Source organism: Nothoprocta perdicaria, unplaced genomic scaffold (genome assembly GCF_003342845.1).
Source record: "Nothoprocta perdicaria isolate Ctin4 unplaced genomic scaffold, notPer1 scaffold_253, whole genome shotgun sequence".
Taxonomy (NCBI): Eukaryota; Metazoa; Chordata; class Aves; order Tinamiformes; family Tinamidae; genus Nothoprocta; species Nothoprocta perdicaria.
Window position 1 is genome coordinate 405,827 of NW_020455481.1, and position 17,990 is coordinate 423,816.

A 17,990-nucleotide genomic window follows, 5' to 3' on the forward strand; every position below is an offset into this window, starting at 1 on the left:
ATCCTTTGCAAGGCAGAGGCTACCAGCTGCTAAGCTCACCACCCAAACAAGGAACTTGCACGGAAATACTTTCAAAATAACAAGTGTCAGGGAACTGTTTCCTGGCTACTCTTAGGCTTAAGTCTTTCCCAGTCTGAAAAATGGAAGATATTGATACTTCTGACTCCCATTCACAGCACCTAGATGGTGAACCAAGGAACCCTGCATTTCACGCCATCGCTGAAGGTTTGGGCACCTCGACCCTGAATAAACTGGCCTCAGGTCCCAACTAAAGCAGCTTTCTCTCCCAACAGCTATTGCATTCAGTCGCTTTCACCAAATCCAGACAGGAAAGGCAGTCCCACTGAGGAGGGTAAGAAACAGAAAACATGGTTATGAGGCAGCTCCGGACACAGCAGCAGGGGGAACACAAACTGAGCGTGAGCAGCTCCATGCACCAACAAGACAGATCTGTAACTAATTTTAGGTGCAGAATTTATTTATGCAGTCAATAGCACTTGTGAAGTCTCCAGTTTCACGTCCAAGACCTATTTTGTTCTAAGATAACCATATCAAAGACAGATTTTARGCATATTAAGGTGAACAGCAAAAAGCCTTGCTTCTGGAACAATAGTATCACTTTCCTAATAGCAGCAGAGCAGGAAGACAGACCGACTCCTTTAGTCATCCATAGCCATCAACAATAGCTCGGGGAATTTACTGTGACCGTTACCTGCTGCACCACTGTGGGAAATCCACCCACCCTCCTAAAGCACCACGACAGAAGATGCTCGGCAGGAATCTCAGCTGTGACGCTGGACAAGCAGCACGTTTGTTGTTCATCACCCCTTGGAGAACAGGAGCAAAAGGAGTTTCTGTTWATCACCTGGCTAAGGCCTTCCCTGTGACTAGGTTGCACGAGTTGCCTTCAAATCCATGTCACCCCAAGTGACTTCAAATCCAGTCACCCCAAGTGACTGACTTCCATCATTGCAGGGCTCAAGTGAAGCCTCAAAACGTGCTGCATATGTTGACCACAGCTAGGTTGCTGGGCAGGGTGCATTTCTAACCCTCCTCGGTGCTTTACCGCGGCACCGCTCAAGTGGGCCACGTGCAAGGCAATACAGCTAGAACAGCTCAGAGGAGGCAATGGATCCCTACAGTCACAACCCATAGCTAGGAGTAACTCAGAGGAAGAAACAGATTCCTACAGTCACAGCCTGTAGCTAGGAACAGATCAGGAAGGAAGGGCTCCCTACAGTCGCTATCCATAGCCAGGAACAGCTCAGAGGGAACGTCTCCCTGTAGTCACGGCCCGTGGCACGGCCGCTCTCCCTCCGTCCCGGCCAAGCACTGCCCACTGCCCACCTCGGCGCGCCGCGTTCCCCGCCGCCCGGCAGCTCGTGCACAGCGCACGCGGCTCCAGCCACACAGAGCAGCTCACGCTACACGAGGAATGGCCCCATCGCCGTGGCCTCCCCYTTGGGGCAAGCTTAGAACTGATCCTTTCAATCTGCTAAACATGGGCACGCTCCAACATCCAGGAAGTGCTAAAATCCACGTTGTTCTGCCTTAACGTGGCCTCAGGTGTTATTTGTCCAGATGCTCCACTACCACCGTGGCGCTTTCCGAAGGCGGATTAGAGGCTGCTGTCATCGCGACGCGGCTCGGGCCCGTTTCAGCCAGSACGACGCTCTTGGACGTTCATCACGCACCAAGAACCAAGAGGTCGACGGCCACACGAGGGGCACTCGGCTCCTGCCTGCCTCGCTTTCCAGGGAGAACCTCCAGCGCTAGGAGAGCACGGGCCAGCCAGAACAGGGCAGAGGAAAGGGGGGAGCCTCGAGAGCACGAGGGGCCACCTCAGCCTCCCCCGCCGTCAGAAGGGTGCGSAGAGCAGCGATGCTGCCAAATCCCCCCGGCTGTGAGGAAAAGCTTGTGCTCATTCCCACCCCGGGGGAAACCAACCAATCCAATGGCACCCAGGGCAAGGCCGCGGGATGCCGTTAGTGCCGGCGCTCAGGGAGCTGCTGGGCGTTTGCTTCCTGTTGGCACAGGCTCCTCACAGGGTTGGTGAACACTCCAGCCATCACTCGTGCCGCCTGCCGGGGACGCGCACGTCGGGCTTGCACGCAGGTCGCCCCCAACTAGCTGTGAGAGCCGCACGCGGAAAGACGCCCGGGATTGAACCTCTGGTAGAGGAAGAGGGAAAAAAACATCCACTTGTAATCAAAACAAAAAGCTGTTTCCAGGGGATTCCTCTCCCTCTTCTGCTAACGCTCCTTCTAGTCGCGGCAGCCGCGAATACTCAGAATAGAGGCTTCCACTTCAGCAGAAAATAGCACAAGGAAAACGTGAAAGAATAAGCTGGAAAGGGTGAAGCTGCAGTAGGGGCAGCAGCCGCCACCCGGGTGGCTTCGGCGCCCTCCGGCCTTGTGTGCAGCAGGTTTTCTTCCAGTGTAGCCATAAAAACAGCCGTGAGGAGCCTCATCCCAAGGCCCTCACTGCAGCTGGTGGGTTAAGTTACAAGACTGTGGTGGGCTTGAGGAGTAAACACACTCAAACAGCTCAGAGGAAAAGAAGAAAAAGCTCAGTCTGAGACAGACATCTGTGGAGTAAACAGGCACAGYGCCCTGCAGATAGCCTGGCAAGGGCAAGCCTGATAACTTGCCACCCTAAAACAAACCAGCCCAACTGATAGAGGTTACCAAAAAACAGCCCTGATACCAGGTTAGATAGCAAATCTGGAAGCGCTTAGCATGTTGTGTCACTAAGAGCTGGATCCACGTGTTTGAGTTTGCTGGCGTTTGGTTTGACCAAGCAGCCAAAAGCCCGYGGGCCTAGTGAGAGCCCTCAGCAACGCGGCAGCTTTGCGACCACAGCCACGCCGACAACACGGCCAAGGAGCCTCACCACGGGCTAGCATCCCCTTTGGCGTCATTAGAAGCACAGGCCGCCTGTCCATCCTGAAAGCAACGTCATCCCGGGAACAAGGGAGGGAACGCGCGCGGGTTTGGTGCACCAAGGCCTCGCTCGCGCTGGGGCGGCGCGCGGCCCCAAGGCGCCTCACCAGAGCRCCGAGGGAGCAGGACACCACGGGCAGCTTCAGCGACCACCAGCGAGCAGTTGYTCTGGGGAAGGGCAGTTCTGGGCTCCTCTCCTTCACTTCTCACCCCCGTCACAGCTCTGCGGGCTATGGCTGGGGAAGATGAGGGAGCACAGGAATACTGTACTCCCCGTGGAGCCCTAGGAGCACTTGGCACCGTTCTAGCAAGGATCAGGCACATCCCACATGTTTCCCTCAAAGCTTTAATCRCTGTGATTCCACTGGTTCACTTTTCTGGCCCCATTTATCTGTGGTTTTAGGCGACTTCGGCATCACTTCAAAAGAAGAACTGATCTTTTCCATCTCCTACATTCTTACTGCTTTGAACACCTACATAACTTCCTACTTCATTTTCCTTGCTAACAGTTCTGTGAAAGGATCTCCCACTTTTCTGGTTGCAGTGTTTCACACTCATTTTGACTGATAAGTTTCATGATTATTGCAAAGCCCTGTCCTTGTTTTATTTACAGATGGTAAATGATGCTACGTTTGGGTTTGCATATTAAATTTTCATGTTAAACATCTGTGAGTTAATTGCAATATTCAAGTCTCCACAAGCTCCAATGGATTGCATGCTAGGCTAGTGATGCTTCATAGGGGGGTTCAATCTTTCTTGTGTTGAAACAAAGGCAAATAAAGCAAAACAAAAGGCAAAATAAAAAGAAAAACACCAGTACAGTGYGGAGGATATGGGGAAAAGCAAGCAAGTCCAAGGAAGTACTTGCTTGAAACAGTTTAGTGAAGCTGTTGCTGAATTCATGGGCGAAAGAAGTTCTAAATTTCAGGATGGCAGAAATTTTTCTTTTAATGAAGAAAAGACTTTAATGTGCTCTGATTCTTTTGACAAAAACAAACAACCCCCCCTCCAACTTTCTAGCATTTGAAAAACCTAATTTCCAAGGCAAAGTGGTTGCACACAGAAGAAAAGGAGAGCGTCTGCCTGGCCCTACGGAATCGATCATTTACGGCAAGGCAGCCGCTGTGCCGAGGGAAGCCYGCGCCTCAAAGCCCGGGGCTCTGCACAGCCTGGGAATATTCCTCTCCATAGAGATTAAATACATATCTATATAGATATGTACGTAACACCTGAAACGGATCAGCTTATAAAWCCAGCTGTAGGGACTACCTGTTTCACAGAGCCTGTTAAACGGCCCCAGACAAGACCCATAAGGGGAGAGTGACCCAGGGAGACCCCTCATCTGACAGGGGGTCCCAGTGGGTTGCAGCCCCACGTTGCAACACAAAACACCCAACCAGTCCTCAAACAGGGACCCTGTATACAAAACACGGGGACACAGGGACTTGCTCACGCCTGTGCCGAGCCTCCCAACYGGGTTACAGGATCCGCTACTCTCTCGGGCTCCGTAGCTTTCCCTGGGTCAGAGATTTACGGGCCCCATGAAGCGGGCAGCAGGGAGCAACTGTTCGTTACTTCCCGGGCAGGTCGTTTTATGGGTACGAGCTCCGTGACTCCAACCCGGGCCGTTCCTGTAGCTGGCACTGTTACTGCCCGACTTCACTGGCTGACGCCTTCCTCCCGGCTCCTGGTAAGCGCAGGGCGGCGAGATCCCGTCTGCATCTGGATTTCAGCGTAATCACTCCTGCCTAACTCACGCGCTGAACACGAAGCTACAATATTTTACATTAGATAACACAGCCATGCTCGTTTTAATTAAATTTCTCCATGCATTTTTTATACCAAGATTTTAGGTTCAGCATTAATATTTCAGTGTGCTACATTAACCAGCGAACTGCAAAAGTGCCTACAGTTTGGGGGAGAGGGGGAGGCTGCGTGATGTCGAGTCCAGAACAAGAATATTTTGTGCTGTATCTGAGTGTTTACACAGCCCATCAAAGCCTTCCCCCCCGCCCCCTTTTCACRAAAAGCAGGTACAGAAATTCTCCCRCACACCCCAGAGCAGTGGCCGTGTCCTGTCCTACGAGGACACGCTGCTCCAGACAACCCACTGAAGCTGCTGGCAGCCTTGCAATAACACTGAGGTTACTTGCAGTATTTGCAAACACAAAGGTTTGTCCTTATAAACAAAYGCTATTATAGGACCTTGGATCACAATCTACATGATCACATCAGGAAGCGATAYCACCTCAACACAAAGGGATTTCAATCCCATTGGGAAGGCAGTGAGATAAATGAGTGGTCCAGGAGAAGTGGCTAAGCAGGCGCCCCAGTCCYACCCACACCACCCACTGGGCAACCATCCTTAGGGCCATCAGCAGCTTAAAATAGCCTGACCTGAAGTGTGATGTAAACTCCTCGTGGAAGACAAGGTTTCCTTGTCACTGTTCTCCTCCAGGAAGGCTGCTGGTGGCTCTCCCAGCTGTTTTCTGTAAGCGAGCCCAAGCCTAACCAGCTCTCTGTGGACTAGAGCAGCGCTCTGCAGACGTGTGGTGAGCACACGTGCCACTAAGCTCATCTTACCACAGAACGTGGCCTCCAAAGCAGGGCTGAGACTCTCCGTTGAGAAAAACAAAACAAAACCAGCTGCATGATAAGTGAACTGGACGAGATAATAAGAGAGAAAGACACCGATGGCATCATTTGCAAATGAATGAAATCCATACTGATGAGTCCATTACTCTGCTTTAACTGTTTGTGCTRAACAGCAGCTCCGTTCTGATTAATGCAGTGATTACACTGAGTTTCGGCCTGCATTTTATCTTCCTCATCCTCTTTGCTTGGCACAAGGGCCRCGGTTTGCCGGGCGCGAGCAGCCCCATGCCAGGAGGCCCTTGGGGACAGGTCATGCCAAGGGCACCACTCCGGCAGTTCCTTCGGCACCTTCCCGCACGGGAGGGATTCCTGATGCCACGTGATGGAGCATTCCGTATGTTTTTCAAAGATGACAATTTCACCTACGCTGGCGCAGTCTTCAGAAAGTCGGTCTGAGAGCGCCAAGGAACCGAACCAAAGAGCTGCGTCATCCTCTCCTCCACTTCGAAAAATACCTTTGCTCCCAGCAAGCCAGAAAACGCCCCTCAGGCAGCCCAGAGCATCAACGCCACCTGTAAAGCAAGGTTCAAGSCTGCAGTGCTCATGGCAATGCAGTGATGGGACAAATTCCATCCAGTAAGCAACTGAATAGTGTTACATAGGTGCCACCTGCATTATTTGACAAGCTGGGGATCTTCATGCAAAGAATAATGCTGGATACACAAGTGATAACTGAAAAAAGAAACTCCTTTGGATATTGGAAGATGATGAAGAGTCAGTGAGTCATTGTCCCTATCTCTATGGCCATATAGATTACATGGCATATAGGGTCCAGCAGAAGCAGGCATGTGCAGGCATGGACACGCACTCACACACATACACGTAGTTCCTAGTATTTCAGTATAGAAATCAACTTTTCCCAAGAGCAACCATCAAGATTTACTCATTGGAGTTATTTTATTAAAAACTGCCCATGAATCATATGCCATGGCAAAGCCACTACCAGCTATTAGACACGATGGAAAGAATCAGACCAGCACAGGAGCTGCCACACGTGAGTTACTGGGYGAGGAGAAGGTCTTTGAAGGCATTAAGTTGGCCCTGCAGCACTYGAGGCCGGTATCGCCCTGCAGCCCGGAACAGCATTTACAGCTCAAGCTGCTTAGCCAGCACGTGGGACTGCCCAAGTGAGACAACCTACGTTTTCCTTCAGCTTAGCCCTGCAGTACAACGCAGGGCAGCAACCACCGCTGGTCATCTTACCTTGGCTAGCTATGTTTCAAACAGGAAACTCTACATTCCTTGCAGACATAGCAAGGTAAGAGCCTGAGGGAAGGCGAGAAAAATAATAATTAAGTAATGATAAAATTAAATAATAAATAATAATAAATGAGAAATGATAAATAATAAAGTTATTTCATTTACCTTATGGGACATGCTCTGTTCTAAATACTGTGAACAAAGATGTGCCTACAGAAGTGAGGGCCCTCCCTCTTTTGCATAACCTTGCCAAATTATCAGGTCTTTTATTCTTTCTGCCTATTTCTTAGGCTGCAGACTTTCTGTTTTAAGGAATTTCAATTTCATTTTTCCAAACAGCACTCTCTGCTCCAGTTTTGCAGTGCGCTTTTTAACCTCAAGCTCTATATCTSGACCTTTTTAAGGTGGAACAACAAACAGAAACAAACTCTGARGACACCCTTTAGTGAGAAAGAGACTTGTGTGCATTGCCTCCTATTCTTCATATTTCAAATACTATTCATGGCACCTTACCAGTCATTTCTTCTGAGTCCAACAGAAGCACACACACAATCTCTTTTAATCCAGGACAGGAATCTCACACCCCATACAGGCACACCCATGCCCACAGATATGCCAGATATTCCCATCACTCTTCACACGCTTGTATTAAATTCCTCCTTTACATCAGCACATGTGACTAATCAGTATTTCGKATAGCACAAACTGAAAATCCCAAATCTAAGATTGGGAGCAAAGCAGGGAGGGAGGAGAGAGCTTGCCTGTCTCCACAAGGAACCCAGGTAACCCATCCTACCCCATTGCTTGAGATTTGGCTTATCTCTCAGAGACATCTTGAACACATTCAAATATACCTAAATATCTGGAGATACCTGCCTTCTTACCTTAAAAAAAAAAAGAAAAGAAAAAGAAAAAGAAAACTTGCAAGAACTGGCATTAGCCCTGCACAAAAGCAACACGCATTTTACAAGGTCATTAAAACAACCTTCCTGCTCAGGCTTGAGTCAGCGCCCTCAAACTTCCTTCTCCACCTCAATTTATCTTCCTTCAATTGAAACCACTGTTACAGCAGATTAAGTTTATCAACTTTATCAAGCAAAAGCAGCAGCTCCTACATCCACAGCTCCAAATGAGCTCAAGTGGAAGCCAATCGTCTGCACCGAGCTCCTCCCTTTCCCCATTAAAACAACAACTGGTCTTGTAGGATATTAGATCCCCCGTCATCCTGCTTGGGATGCTGAAACCATGAAGTACTAAAAAAAAATAAATAATAATAATAAAAAAATCCTACAGCACATGTAGATAACGGCAGCTTTTCATAGCTACAGCTTTCAATGTCCTGTGCAAATGCTTTTTGTTTGTTCATTTTTTCCTTCAGTAGGCTGCAGGACAGGAGGAAGGTAAAGAGGTAAAGCTCCTCAGGACCTACAGTCAAGAGCAGACAGGATGCAATTTCAGGATTTCAAATCCCCAGTTCACTTATCCTTGCAGACACAATTAACTTCCTATGAGTCAGGATACAAAAACTCTCGGCTTCGTTTCACAGCTCCTAAGTAATCTCAGTTTTCCTTCTCCATAAGGATACTCCAATCCMATCCATGAGCATTCAGAAGGATGCAGCACCCAGCTGGACGCAGCAGGAYGAGGGCACCAAGCGCCAACACAAACCACAACAAGAAACAAAATCCCTGCAGCAGCAGCCCGTGCTGCCCGGGGTAAACAGCTTGGCAGTGTGTTGGACACATGCCCAGGTGTCCCAAACGGACTCGGAAGGAAGCGACCCACTCCCAGCACGGGYCAGGAAGGCATCTGAGCACCAGTTCTCCGGCTTCCACCGCATTAGCTCAGCACTTCACCTCTCCGCAGCCTTGAATGCTGCTGACTGGCAAAGGCAGGAGCTCGTCCCAATTAGTTACAGCAGAGAAATCCTACCGTGACAATGGCAAAGGTCCTTTGGAAAAGCCACCTGAACTGGCCACTCTTTACGGGAATGATTTCTTCCCCTCCCCTCTTTTTTGTCCTTATTATTCTTAGTTACTTTAACTTCCTTTTTTTTTTTTTTTTATTATTATTATTATTGTTTCCCAAAGCTGCATGACAAGCAAAGGCCACACTGAAAAAAAAAAAAAAAAAAGAAAAGAAAGATACAGGAGATCATACAGCTACTACCACCACCAAGATCAATGGCACTCCTAAACACGAGGATATATCTCTCTCTCTATATATATATCTCTATACACACAGAGATATAGATAGATATAGATTAAATATATACACACATATACACAGCCAAAAGCCCAGAGACCATAAAGGGACAAAAATAGCATCTTGGCTTTTTAAATGCAACTCTGTCTTAAAATACATCAATAAAACAATCGCCATGTACTTGATGCATCATCATTGACTGCTGCATCTCATTCTGAAGCGCTTTCTTAACAAAGCTCTTCAGTTTAAGATTAAAGCTGAATGAAGACACTTGTGTGGAGCTTGCTATGTCACAACATAATTCACTGGAAAAGAAAAAGCAATTCTTATCTCTGATACTTAAAAGAGAAACTGCCCAAACCAGGTGGACTTGGCAGTTATCTGTTTCCTCAAGAATATTTCCATGACCCGCATGCAGGTGACTTGAGGGTTATATATCCAAAGACAACAAAAAACACATCATCTGCCCTAAAATGCCTTGGCAGGGCCTGGCTAGATAACCACAATAAGATACTGAAACTCCACACGCTGGCTACGTAAACTRGCTACCAGCCACATCAGCGCATGTGGTACATGATCAGATGGGCCTTATAGGAGCCCTGGTCTTTAGGAGCTGGGTACTCTGCCATTTGTGCCATTCCCATCGCCCGGGAATGCCAGTCCCCTGGGACTTACTTGTGTATACGGAGCATTTGCAGGCAAGTTGCATCCCTCAGATCTTGCAGATTTTGGCTCCCTCAGAGGCATGATACAGATTTGCACTGAAAATAACCTTTCCTTGTCACAGGTGTTTCACACCCCGCTCCAAAACACATGTCCCTGACACTGCCAAGAAGGGCAGAGGCTCCTTCATGTTCTCAAGGCAGAGCCTGAAATATCCTGTTCTCGGGGAAGGATCACAGAGGCTGGAAACAGGAAAGGACTGTCCTTAGAGCCACGAGAGCCCTCCAGCTCCCGCCGGTGCTCGGGGGCCGCTCTGTAGAAACCACTATCAGACTTTTGGGCAGGTTTTGGTAAAGAGGCTCCAGCGCTGCCTTCGGGGGAGCAGGGCGCGAGCCGAGAGAGAGCGCAACGCAAGGCACGGCCCAAAACACCACGCGGGATGGCGGTGCGAGCAGGAGCCCCGCTGGCGAGGCGTGACTGGAGGCGGCCGAGGCGCTGCCAACGGGCCGCTCCGGCAGTGCCCGCCGGCCACACCAGCGCTTCCCGTGCCGACTGCCCCTTTCTGGCGTTCCCGAGGCAGCCGGTAGCGGGGGCCCAGCCTCTCCGTCAGCKCACGCTCAGCCGAGGGGCCTGCTCGGCTCCTGGCGGGGCCTCCTCCGCTCCGGCGCGCTGAGCCGGGCCCGTCGCGCACCMGGCCGCGTGGCTAGGCTGGCCCTTTCCAGGGAGCCTAAAAAGCACCGCAGGGAAGAAAAACTTTCCCTCTGCACAAAACAGGCAGCGTAACAACATTTGGCTTTGTTGCTAAAAGTGCATAAGACAAAGCCTCGGTGTAAATGGAAAAAGTGCCAAACGACTGCTGAATGCTGCTTCTTTCCTAATCCATCCCTTAAACGTGTGTGTATTAAGATGCGCGCGTGTGACCTGGGAGCAATCTGCCACTCTGCTTCAGAGAGCTTGGCATGTAAGAACAGAGCAATTTAGGGGTGAACACAAGCACTTGAGCAGACAGCAGCCCCTCACTAATGAGATTTGGATGCCCAGCTTGCGAGGGGGCAGGGGGGAAGGGGAGGAGGAGACCTGCTATTAATAAACTGTGCTTAGTTTTGAAATTAAAAGCTCAAATACAAAGGCTCAGCAGCTCTCAAATGAAACCCAACTTTTTTTTCTGCATGCAAACTGCATCACTTCCCCACAAAGAAACAGCCTTGCTTCGAGAAGCAGATGGCAGCCTGCAAGACCTACAAATCCTTTGTGCGGAGTAGCCAACGCGGCCCGACTGCCCATCAAAGTCAAGCACCACATTGGGAAGCACTGACCCCAACAAATCCATTATGTTCCTTTCTACCGCAACGCTAGACCCAGCAAAACGCACCGCGCTCGAGAGGAAAGGGCCAGAGATTTCCAGTCCCTTTCGCCCACACGAGCGAGGACCCGGGTGCCCAACGAACCATGGGGGCTGCCCATGGGGCCAGGCTGTCCTCAGGAGGCCGGATGGCGCTTGGGAGTGTCCATGTGGTGGCTTGGAATTCAGTGGGCTCCRTCACCCCAACACCCGGTGCAGCAGGAACCGCCTGTGACGCTGCCGCGGGCAGGCACCGCCGGCAAGGGCGGCATCTGCCGCACRGAAAGGCTCTAAGCGACACTGGGTCAGGCTTAGGGACGGACCAGCCGCTTTCGTCTTGCATATTTAACGACAAAATAAAAGCAAAAAAGGCTCTGGTCTCAGAGGAGGAGCACCCTGGCTGCGTTTTTCACACTCGTACAAAACCTGTCGCCCGCCTCCCTTCCCTTGGGCATACGGCGATCTCTCAAGGACACGGCAGCAGCGACGCTGAAATTCAAAGCGCTGAGATCAAACGCACGAAGGCGACGCTCATTATGGCTGCGTTGGGCCACCCATCCAACGGCCCAACTTATCATCTAAGGCAGCACAACAGCCACGTTGATCACAGCCACGGTGTATCACTTGGAAGACACCCAAAAGAGCACAAGTCAGCTTGTCTAGGAAGGCAGCTAAAGAGCACAACGTAGATTTACCATAACACAGCGCCAGGTTTCGTTGCATGGTTTTCTCCTTGCCATCTGTTTACTTGCAGCGCATCCTTGTTTGTACCAGAGGACCTGAAATAATGATGTGCCTGACTTGGAGGCTACACGGACAAGAGCGCGTTGAGTTTTTACGATGGCGAGTCTGGCAGAAGGCCGGTGGGCAAAGAAGGCAGATCCTCCCGGGGCACCAGACTGGCAACTTACATAAAGCTGCCCTTTCTCTTCCAAAACTTCCAGTTCCTACTCATATTCTTTCCATACGAAGAAAGAGCTCCCCGTTAAGATTGGGCACAAGTAGAAGCAACTTGCCGCGTTCTTCCTAAACTTGCACTGTGGAGACCCACGTCATCGCCACCRTGACATTGTATTCAAGCCTGCTGGCAGCATTCCTCTGCGTCTGCATTTCCTTCTATAAATATTTAACATACAAGAGCCGTCCACGTTACCCGCCTTGCCCCAAGTGTTTTGACAGCCATGCTCCTSCCGTGCCAGGGATGCTCTATTCAACACCGCAGGCACGAGGGTTTGGGCTCAGTTTTGAACAATGTGGTGAAGCAGGTGACCTCCCACAAAATAAATCAGATAATATGTTTTTAAGGAATAGAGTTTAAATAGATTAAGACAGTTCACAGTAAGCCCCCGCAAGAAAGGAAAAGCAGAATTTAGGTCCAGAAGGAGGGAGTAAGTTAAAAATAAGCTTCTAGCTGAATTGGAGGACATTCAGCAAGGAAAATGAAAGACGACCAGCCCAGCAAAAGCTAAGCAGCCTCCTCAAACGGTTTCTGTAAAGGTTGAGTGATTTCTGGTCCTTGGGGACCAGGCGTGATTGCCAACGTGCAGAGATCTCTGCCTGCTTCCACGGAATGGTCAATTGGATCCGTTCCAGAGGAGGGAGGCTCTCCTTCCAGTGCTACCAGTGACCACGGGGCCATGGTCCACAGCACTTCTCCCCTAACGTATAGGCTTCATCTGGGACAGGGATGCCATGGGAAGACTAGGGCAGCACTAAACGCCGTAGAGCGTTTTCACAGCTGTGGCAATGGGACACCAGCACAGCAACCCGAGTCCTCTCAGGGGTCCAGAAGTCCACAAAAACAGACTGTATTTTTTCTTTCTAACGAAAGTCAGTCACACAACCTAGCTCAAGCAGGGCCATCGTGCAGCATTAAGAGCCGCTGGGCTCCTGGGCACCCTCACCGTCCCCGCTCAGCCGCGCAGCGCCCAGCGAGCAAAGGCTTGGGGGCACCGCGAGTGACTGCCACCAAAACAGCAACCAAAAACCAAAACCAGGAAAACATTCTGAGTCACATGTAGTTTTCAGACCTTAACCGCTAACACGTGGGGGATACGTGGGACACTCCGCTGTGCCCGTCACTCCAAACAGCTCCTCTGCAGCTCAAGGAAAGAGGGGATCGGTGCCTTTGCTTCCCGCTGCCGGGCGAAGTCTCCTCAGGGACATCTGCTCACGCCGGCTCCTGCCCGAARCGGGAAGGCAGAACCCACCGCTGAGTCCCCGCTCACAGCCAGGCCACCGGCACCAGGGGCTCGGCCCCTTCTCCCTGCCACCCGGACAAGGCTCCCAAGCTCTGGATGCTCTCGCTTGGGAAGCTCAGGCCACAGGGGCTACAGGGCCTTTGTCACTGCTGCTTCCTCCAAAAGCCAACCCCAGCGTATCCGAGCAATCCAGCGGCTGCAGGACTCCTTCCCTTCCACCTCACAAGCCTGTGGGCAGCTCCAAGAAGAAAGAGAACAGCAAGAAGCCAACTACAGAAGCTATGAGAAGCTATTAACCACATCATCTACTGCTGTTAATAGTAAGCCACCCCCCACACACAGCRTGCACACAGCTCTTCTGGTCACCACATTACAGCCTCAGCCATCCCACTGCAGCACCCAGCTGCAGATGTTCATATTTACACCAGAAAAAGAATTATTACTTAATAKCATTCCTTAGGGTGGGATTCTTCAGTCCTTAGTCACTCCTCAGTTTAAGACTACTTAAGACCATACATACTTACTTGAATTTAGGGAACCAAATGGCATTTGCTACCACCCTCACCAAAGCCAGAAGAGGTCACCGTACCTGCAGACGCAAAGAGAAGCCTATCACGAGTACCATCATCTTGGGGAAAGGCTAGACACGCGATCTGTCTGTGCTGCGTGSCTGCTATCCTCATTTCCAGAGATAAACGCTCTTCCCTAATAGATTCCTAACAGCAGTCATTAGAGACCGAGGCTGACAACCTGCAGAGAGGTGCACGGCAGGCACTTGGGTACCACTCTGCCCAGCCYTGACATTCGTGAAGTGTTTACAGAGCAAAACGTGCAGCAGAGCTCACGTACATGCTCAGCATCCAAGATCTTCATAAGCACTGAATCGTGCCCAGCAAATCCATCTTCATCTATTAGATACAATTCTATTTATTTAATACACACAGTGTGAGGGTTCTGCCCCAAATASTTTATTTGGCACAACTGTAGACTGATAACACTAGAAGAAACCAAACGCCAAGGCACACATCCAGATCACAGAAAGGTGCCTTCCTAGAAATGGAAGCAGCTTCCCAGCTCCTGCACACAAGTCAGTACCACAGGTGAGACCAAGTCTACATTAATAGAACTGTTTAAGCACAAAATTGACGTTGGTTTTAATTTCATGTCAATGTACTGCATGGCATAAAGCAAAGAAGAATGCTAACTAGGAATACAGATGGAAAAGAAGACACACTATCATATGAATAAACAACTTATCAGCAAATCCCTTCCCTCCCTCAGCAATACAAAGCCAAATATTTACTCAATTATATATCGCATTCTTTGCTCACATACTTCATCGTTCAAATTTTAAAAGCAAACAAATAAAAGCTCTTGTCTTTCTCCAGAAAGTCTCTTGTGGGGAGCAGGAGGTTTTGACACCATCCCATCCCATCCAATCCAAGCCACCTCAGCAGCCACGTGGAGAAGGGCCAGGAGAGGTGGGGGCTTGGCTTGACCTGCGGCTGCATTGCTCCTCCGTTGGCATTGGGAAATAGCTCCACATGGAAATCGGTGGGAATTTATATACATACTAACAAATGCAAATGTATACAAACGGCTGCAGCCATCCASGAAAGGCAGCAGCCGCTACGCACCGTGACAGTTCAGCTTTGCTTTAATCCCACCATTGTTAACGCAGAATGGGGTTGGGGATTAAGCCCCCCTCGCTCTTCCCCGTCCTCGCCTTTACCATGACAAGGGAAAACCAAGGACGGGGCGGAGGGAGGATTTGAAAATCCTCCGTGCTGCCCAGCCTGCCGTGCACGTAGCTTCAAAGGACAGCATAGCTCTATTTCATACACAGGTTATTAACAAAAAACCCTACAACACACACAAAACATGGCAAATCTTGTGGGTTTTTTTGCTTTCTACCTCCCGAAGTTATTGCAATTTGATGAACAGAGCTGTAACGCAAAGCCAAGCTGATGCTCTAAGGGAAAGAAGTTCATTCTCTGAGGGTGACATATGTAAACATTGAATCTGATCACAAAACAAGAATGATGACATTTTCATATGAGTTTTTGAAGGTTGTCCTCTAGCCAGAGGATAAAATTCACTAAATTTATTTTACAGCTCCACCAAAAGTAAGCAGCCCCTCTCCCCAGCAGTATATTCTGCTAACAGCTAATTTTTGCACCATTCCACAACGCAGGTCACTGAGCTCCAACCAAGCCCTTCAGCCCATTCCACACAGTACATTTTAGCAAGGAAATATTCCTTCCGTTTCGTTCTTTAGGTACCTCGTTGTGAAGTCAATTTGGGGGGATTCGACAGGAGGGGAGTGTTCTGCAGCCAAGGGGATAACACAGAAGCTCACAGCAAGCTCACTGAGATGACCACCACCTCACCCTAACCGAGTGGTTTGGTACACGGGGCGAAGAGGAGGAGACAAACGCCCTCCCMTCAAGCACAGCTTCACGTTTCCAACCGTTATGATGTCCCAAAGAGAACGGTTTCCATTTAACGTGCAACTATCAGAACGCTGAGCGGGACCATCACTCACTCCAAGCAAGGGGCGCAAGAGGAGTCGCTCATGTTTTCATCCTGATCATATCACTAAAGCTTCTTCCATGCATCCCAGTATCTGCCACACCAGGAATTTGTCACACATTAGTCATCTCCCTAGGGCCTTTTATTGTGATGACCCATCACCATGATGGCCCATCGCCATTTCTGCCCTAATCACTTTCAAGGTTATCCATGTGGCTGATGTGGCCAAAGCACCACAGCTGAAGSCCGACTGTTTTTAATTTTTTCCCCTAGTGTTAGTTCTCCTTCCGTAAGGATTTTTTCTAATTTCTGGTCAAGAGGTAGATAAAATGAACTTCAAATTCTATTTTCCTCCACACCCACAAGCTCTCTGGAAAGATGAAGGAGGAAAAACAAACTAAAATAGTTCTTCCCCATACACATGARACAAGGCTGAACAAGTAATTTGCAGTCTTCTCCCCACGTATGCCAAGGGCTGAACTTGAATGGCCGAGCGCCACTGCTAGAGCTTGTTAAGCCAGAGCACTAGGCGGACCTAAGCACAAGGGCAGTTTATTCCCTTTTCCCAGGCCCTTCTCACTCACTGCAGAACTGCAGGGAGCAGCGGGCTCCGCGGGCTTTGCAACCCGTGCGTTGGCCAGTGCGTTGCACAGACTGGCCACCACTAACAAGTGCTTGCTTAGTCCATGACAGGCAGGGGGGAGCAGGGCAGGAGAGGCACCGCAGCTCCTCAGCAGGCACCTCAACCCCTTTTCCAGCACAGGCACGTGCAGGCACGTCCTCTGCGAGCTCTGTACTCACMTCTGGGAGCACTGGGCACCGAGGCTCCGTGGTTGCTGGCAGAGGACAGGGCTCCTCCTTCGCCCAGCTCAGCTGGGCAGAGCGTCGGTGCGGCGCCGCGCTCGGCCCCGTCCGCGCGCTCAGGCTGCGTGAGCAGAGCAGCCTCCTCGGGGCCCATCCSGCACCCCGGAGCTGCACCCAGGCAGCAGGCAGGGCGGCTGTGTCCCTGCTGGCCACAGACACCTCCGCCCTCAGTGCGGGTTCAGAACAATCCCTCCAAATTCCCCTCTGGACCCTTGTCTGAGCGGGTCTGATCACAGCAAGCAAACATGTTTTCAGGGTGTTTGTCCTGCATGTTTTGCTTCTTGATGCCCTTCTGCGCTCTCGCATCCCTCAGCYTCCAGGCCGTTCGCTCCCAGCCCTGGAGCAGGATCCCGTGCACACGAGCGCTGCCGGCACCGGGTGACCACGAGCGGGTCCGGAGCGAGCCCGTTCGGAGCTCGCACCCGTCGCCCGCGAGGGCTTTCGGGACCACGGCTCCCTCCAGGCGTGGTCACCACGTGGGAGCCAAAACAGCAGCTGAACTGGCCAGAAGCGTGTGAAACCTGCTCTGGTTTAGCCTTGCTGATGCAGAGGTAGCGATACACACAATGACACTTCATCAGCTCCAGCAAGGCCTTATTCTCCGAGGAATACCACACACAAGCGTGGATGAAGGCAAACACATAACGGACGAGTCGCATCGGGGCAGGAGGAGCCTCTGAATCCAGGATCTCCGACACACACAGAGGTCGGGAAGGAAAGGGCTATAATTAAAGCTTACTAATGCCCCAGCCATTAGCAATTGCACGAGCAATCCGTTACCCGGCTAAACRGAGAGTCGTCCCTTATTAAAAGGTCCTGCAGCTGGATATTTTATTTGTCAATAATATTGACAGCTCTAAATAAAGAGCACTTTGTTTCCTTCGGCTGCAGCAGCTTTCCTCTACAGAAGCAGGAGTCTTTAACGTATAATTCTGAGGACTATAAAAATCAATGCATGGTATTACACTGAAATTCTCTTTTCCCTTGTAATAAATATGTGTGTTTGTACACACGTTTAATAATAAGCTATTACAGCAGTTGTACAGCTTTAAACATGATGGCATGGGCAGGAAAGCAGGAACATTTTCCCTATTTCAGGAGCGAATCAAGGTCACACAGGAGTAGGAATTGTCTCCATATTCTCTTGGACTAGAGCAGCAAYGTTTTACTCGGATCAAAGTCAAAAGATTTGCTTTCACACTTAAAAATTAAGCTGGATCAATATTTTGTACCAGAAAGTTTTCAGAATGTATTTCTGATATTTCCTTGTATACTGATATTACGGGGAAAAAAAAWGAAAAAAAAAAAAAAGTTATTTCAGCTAACCAGACACTCCATTCAATCTCTCACTGATGAAATCTCCTCTTCTAGCCATTAATCCTGGAG

At 50.0% G+C, this 17,990-nt stretch overlaps 1 protein-coding gene across 1 annotated transcript in view; it reads right to left on the reverse strand.

The window, feature by feature from the left end:
- DENND5B (DENN domain containing 5B) overlaps positions 1-16,698 on the reverse strand; it is an 87,206-nt gene extending 70,508 nt beyond the window's left edge. The window contains exon 1 of the mRNA XM_026040348.1: positions 16,542-16,698. Within this exon, the coding sequence (XP_025896133.1) occupies positions 16,542-16,698 (157 nt within the window). The remainder of the gene's footprint in view (positions 1-16,541) is intronic.
- Between the last annotated feature and the right edge of the window lie 1,292 nt (positions 16,699-17,990).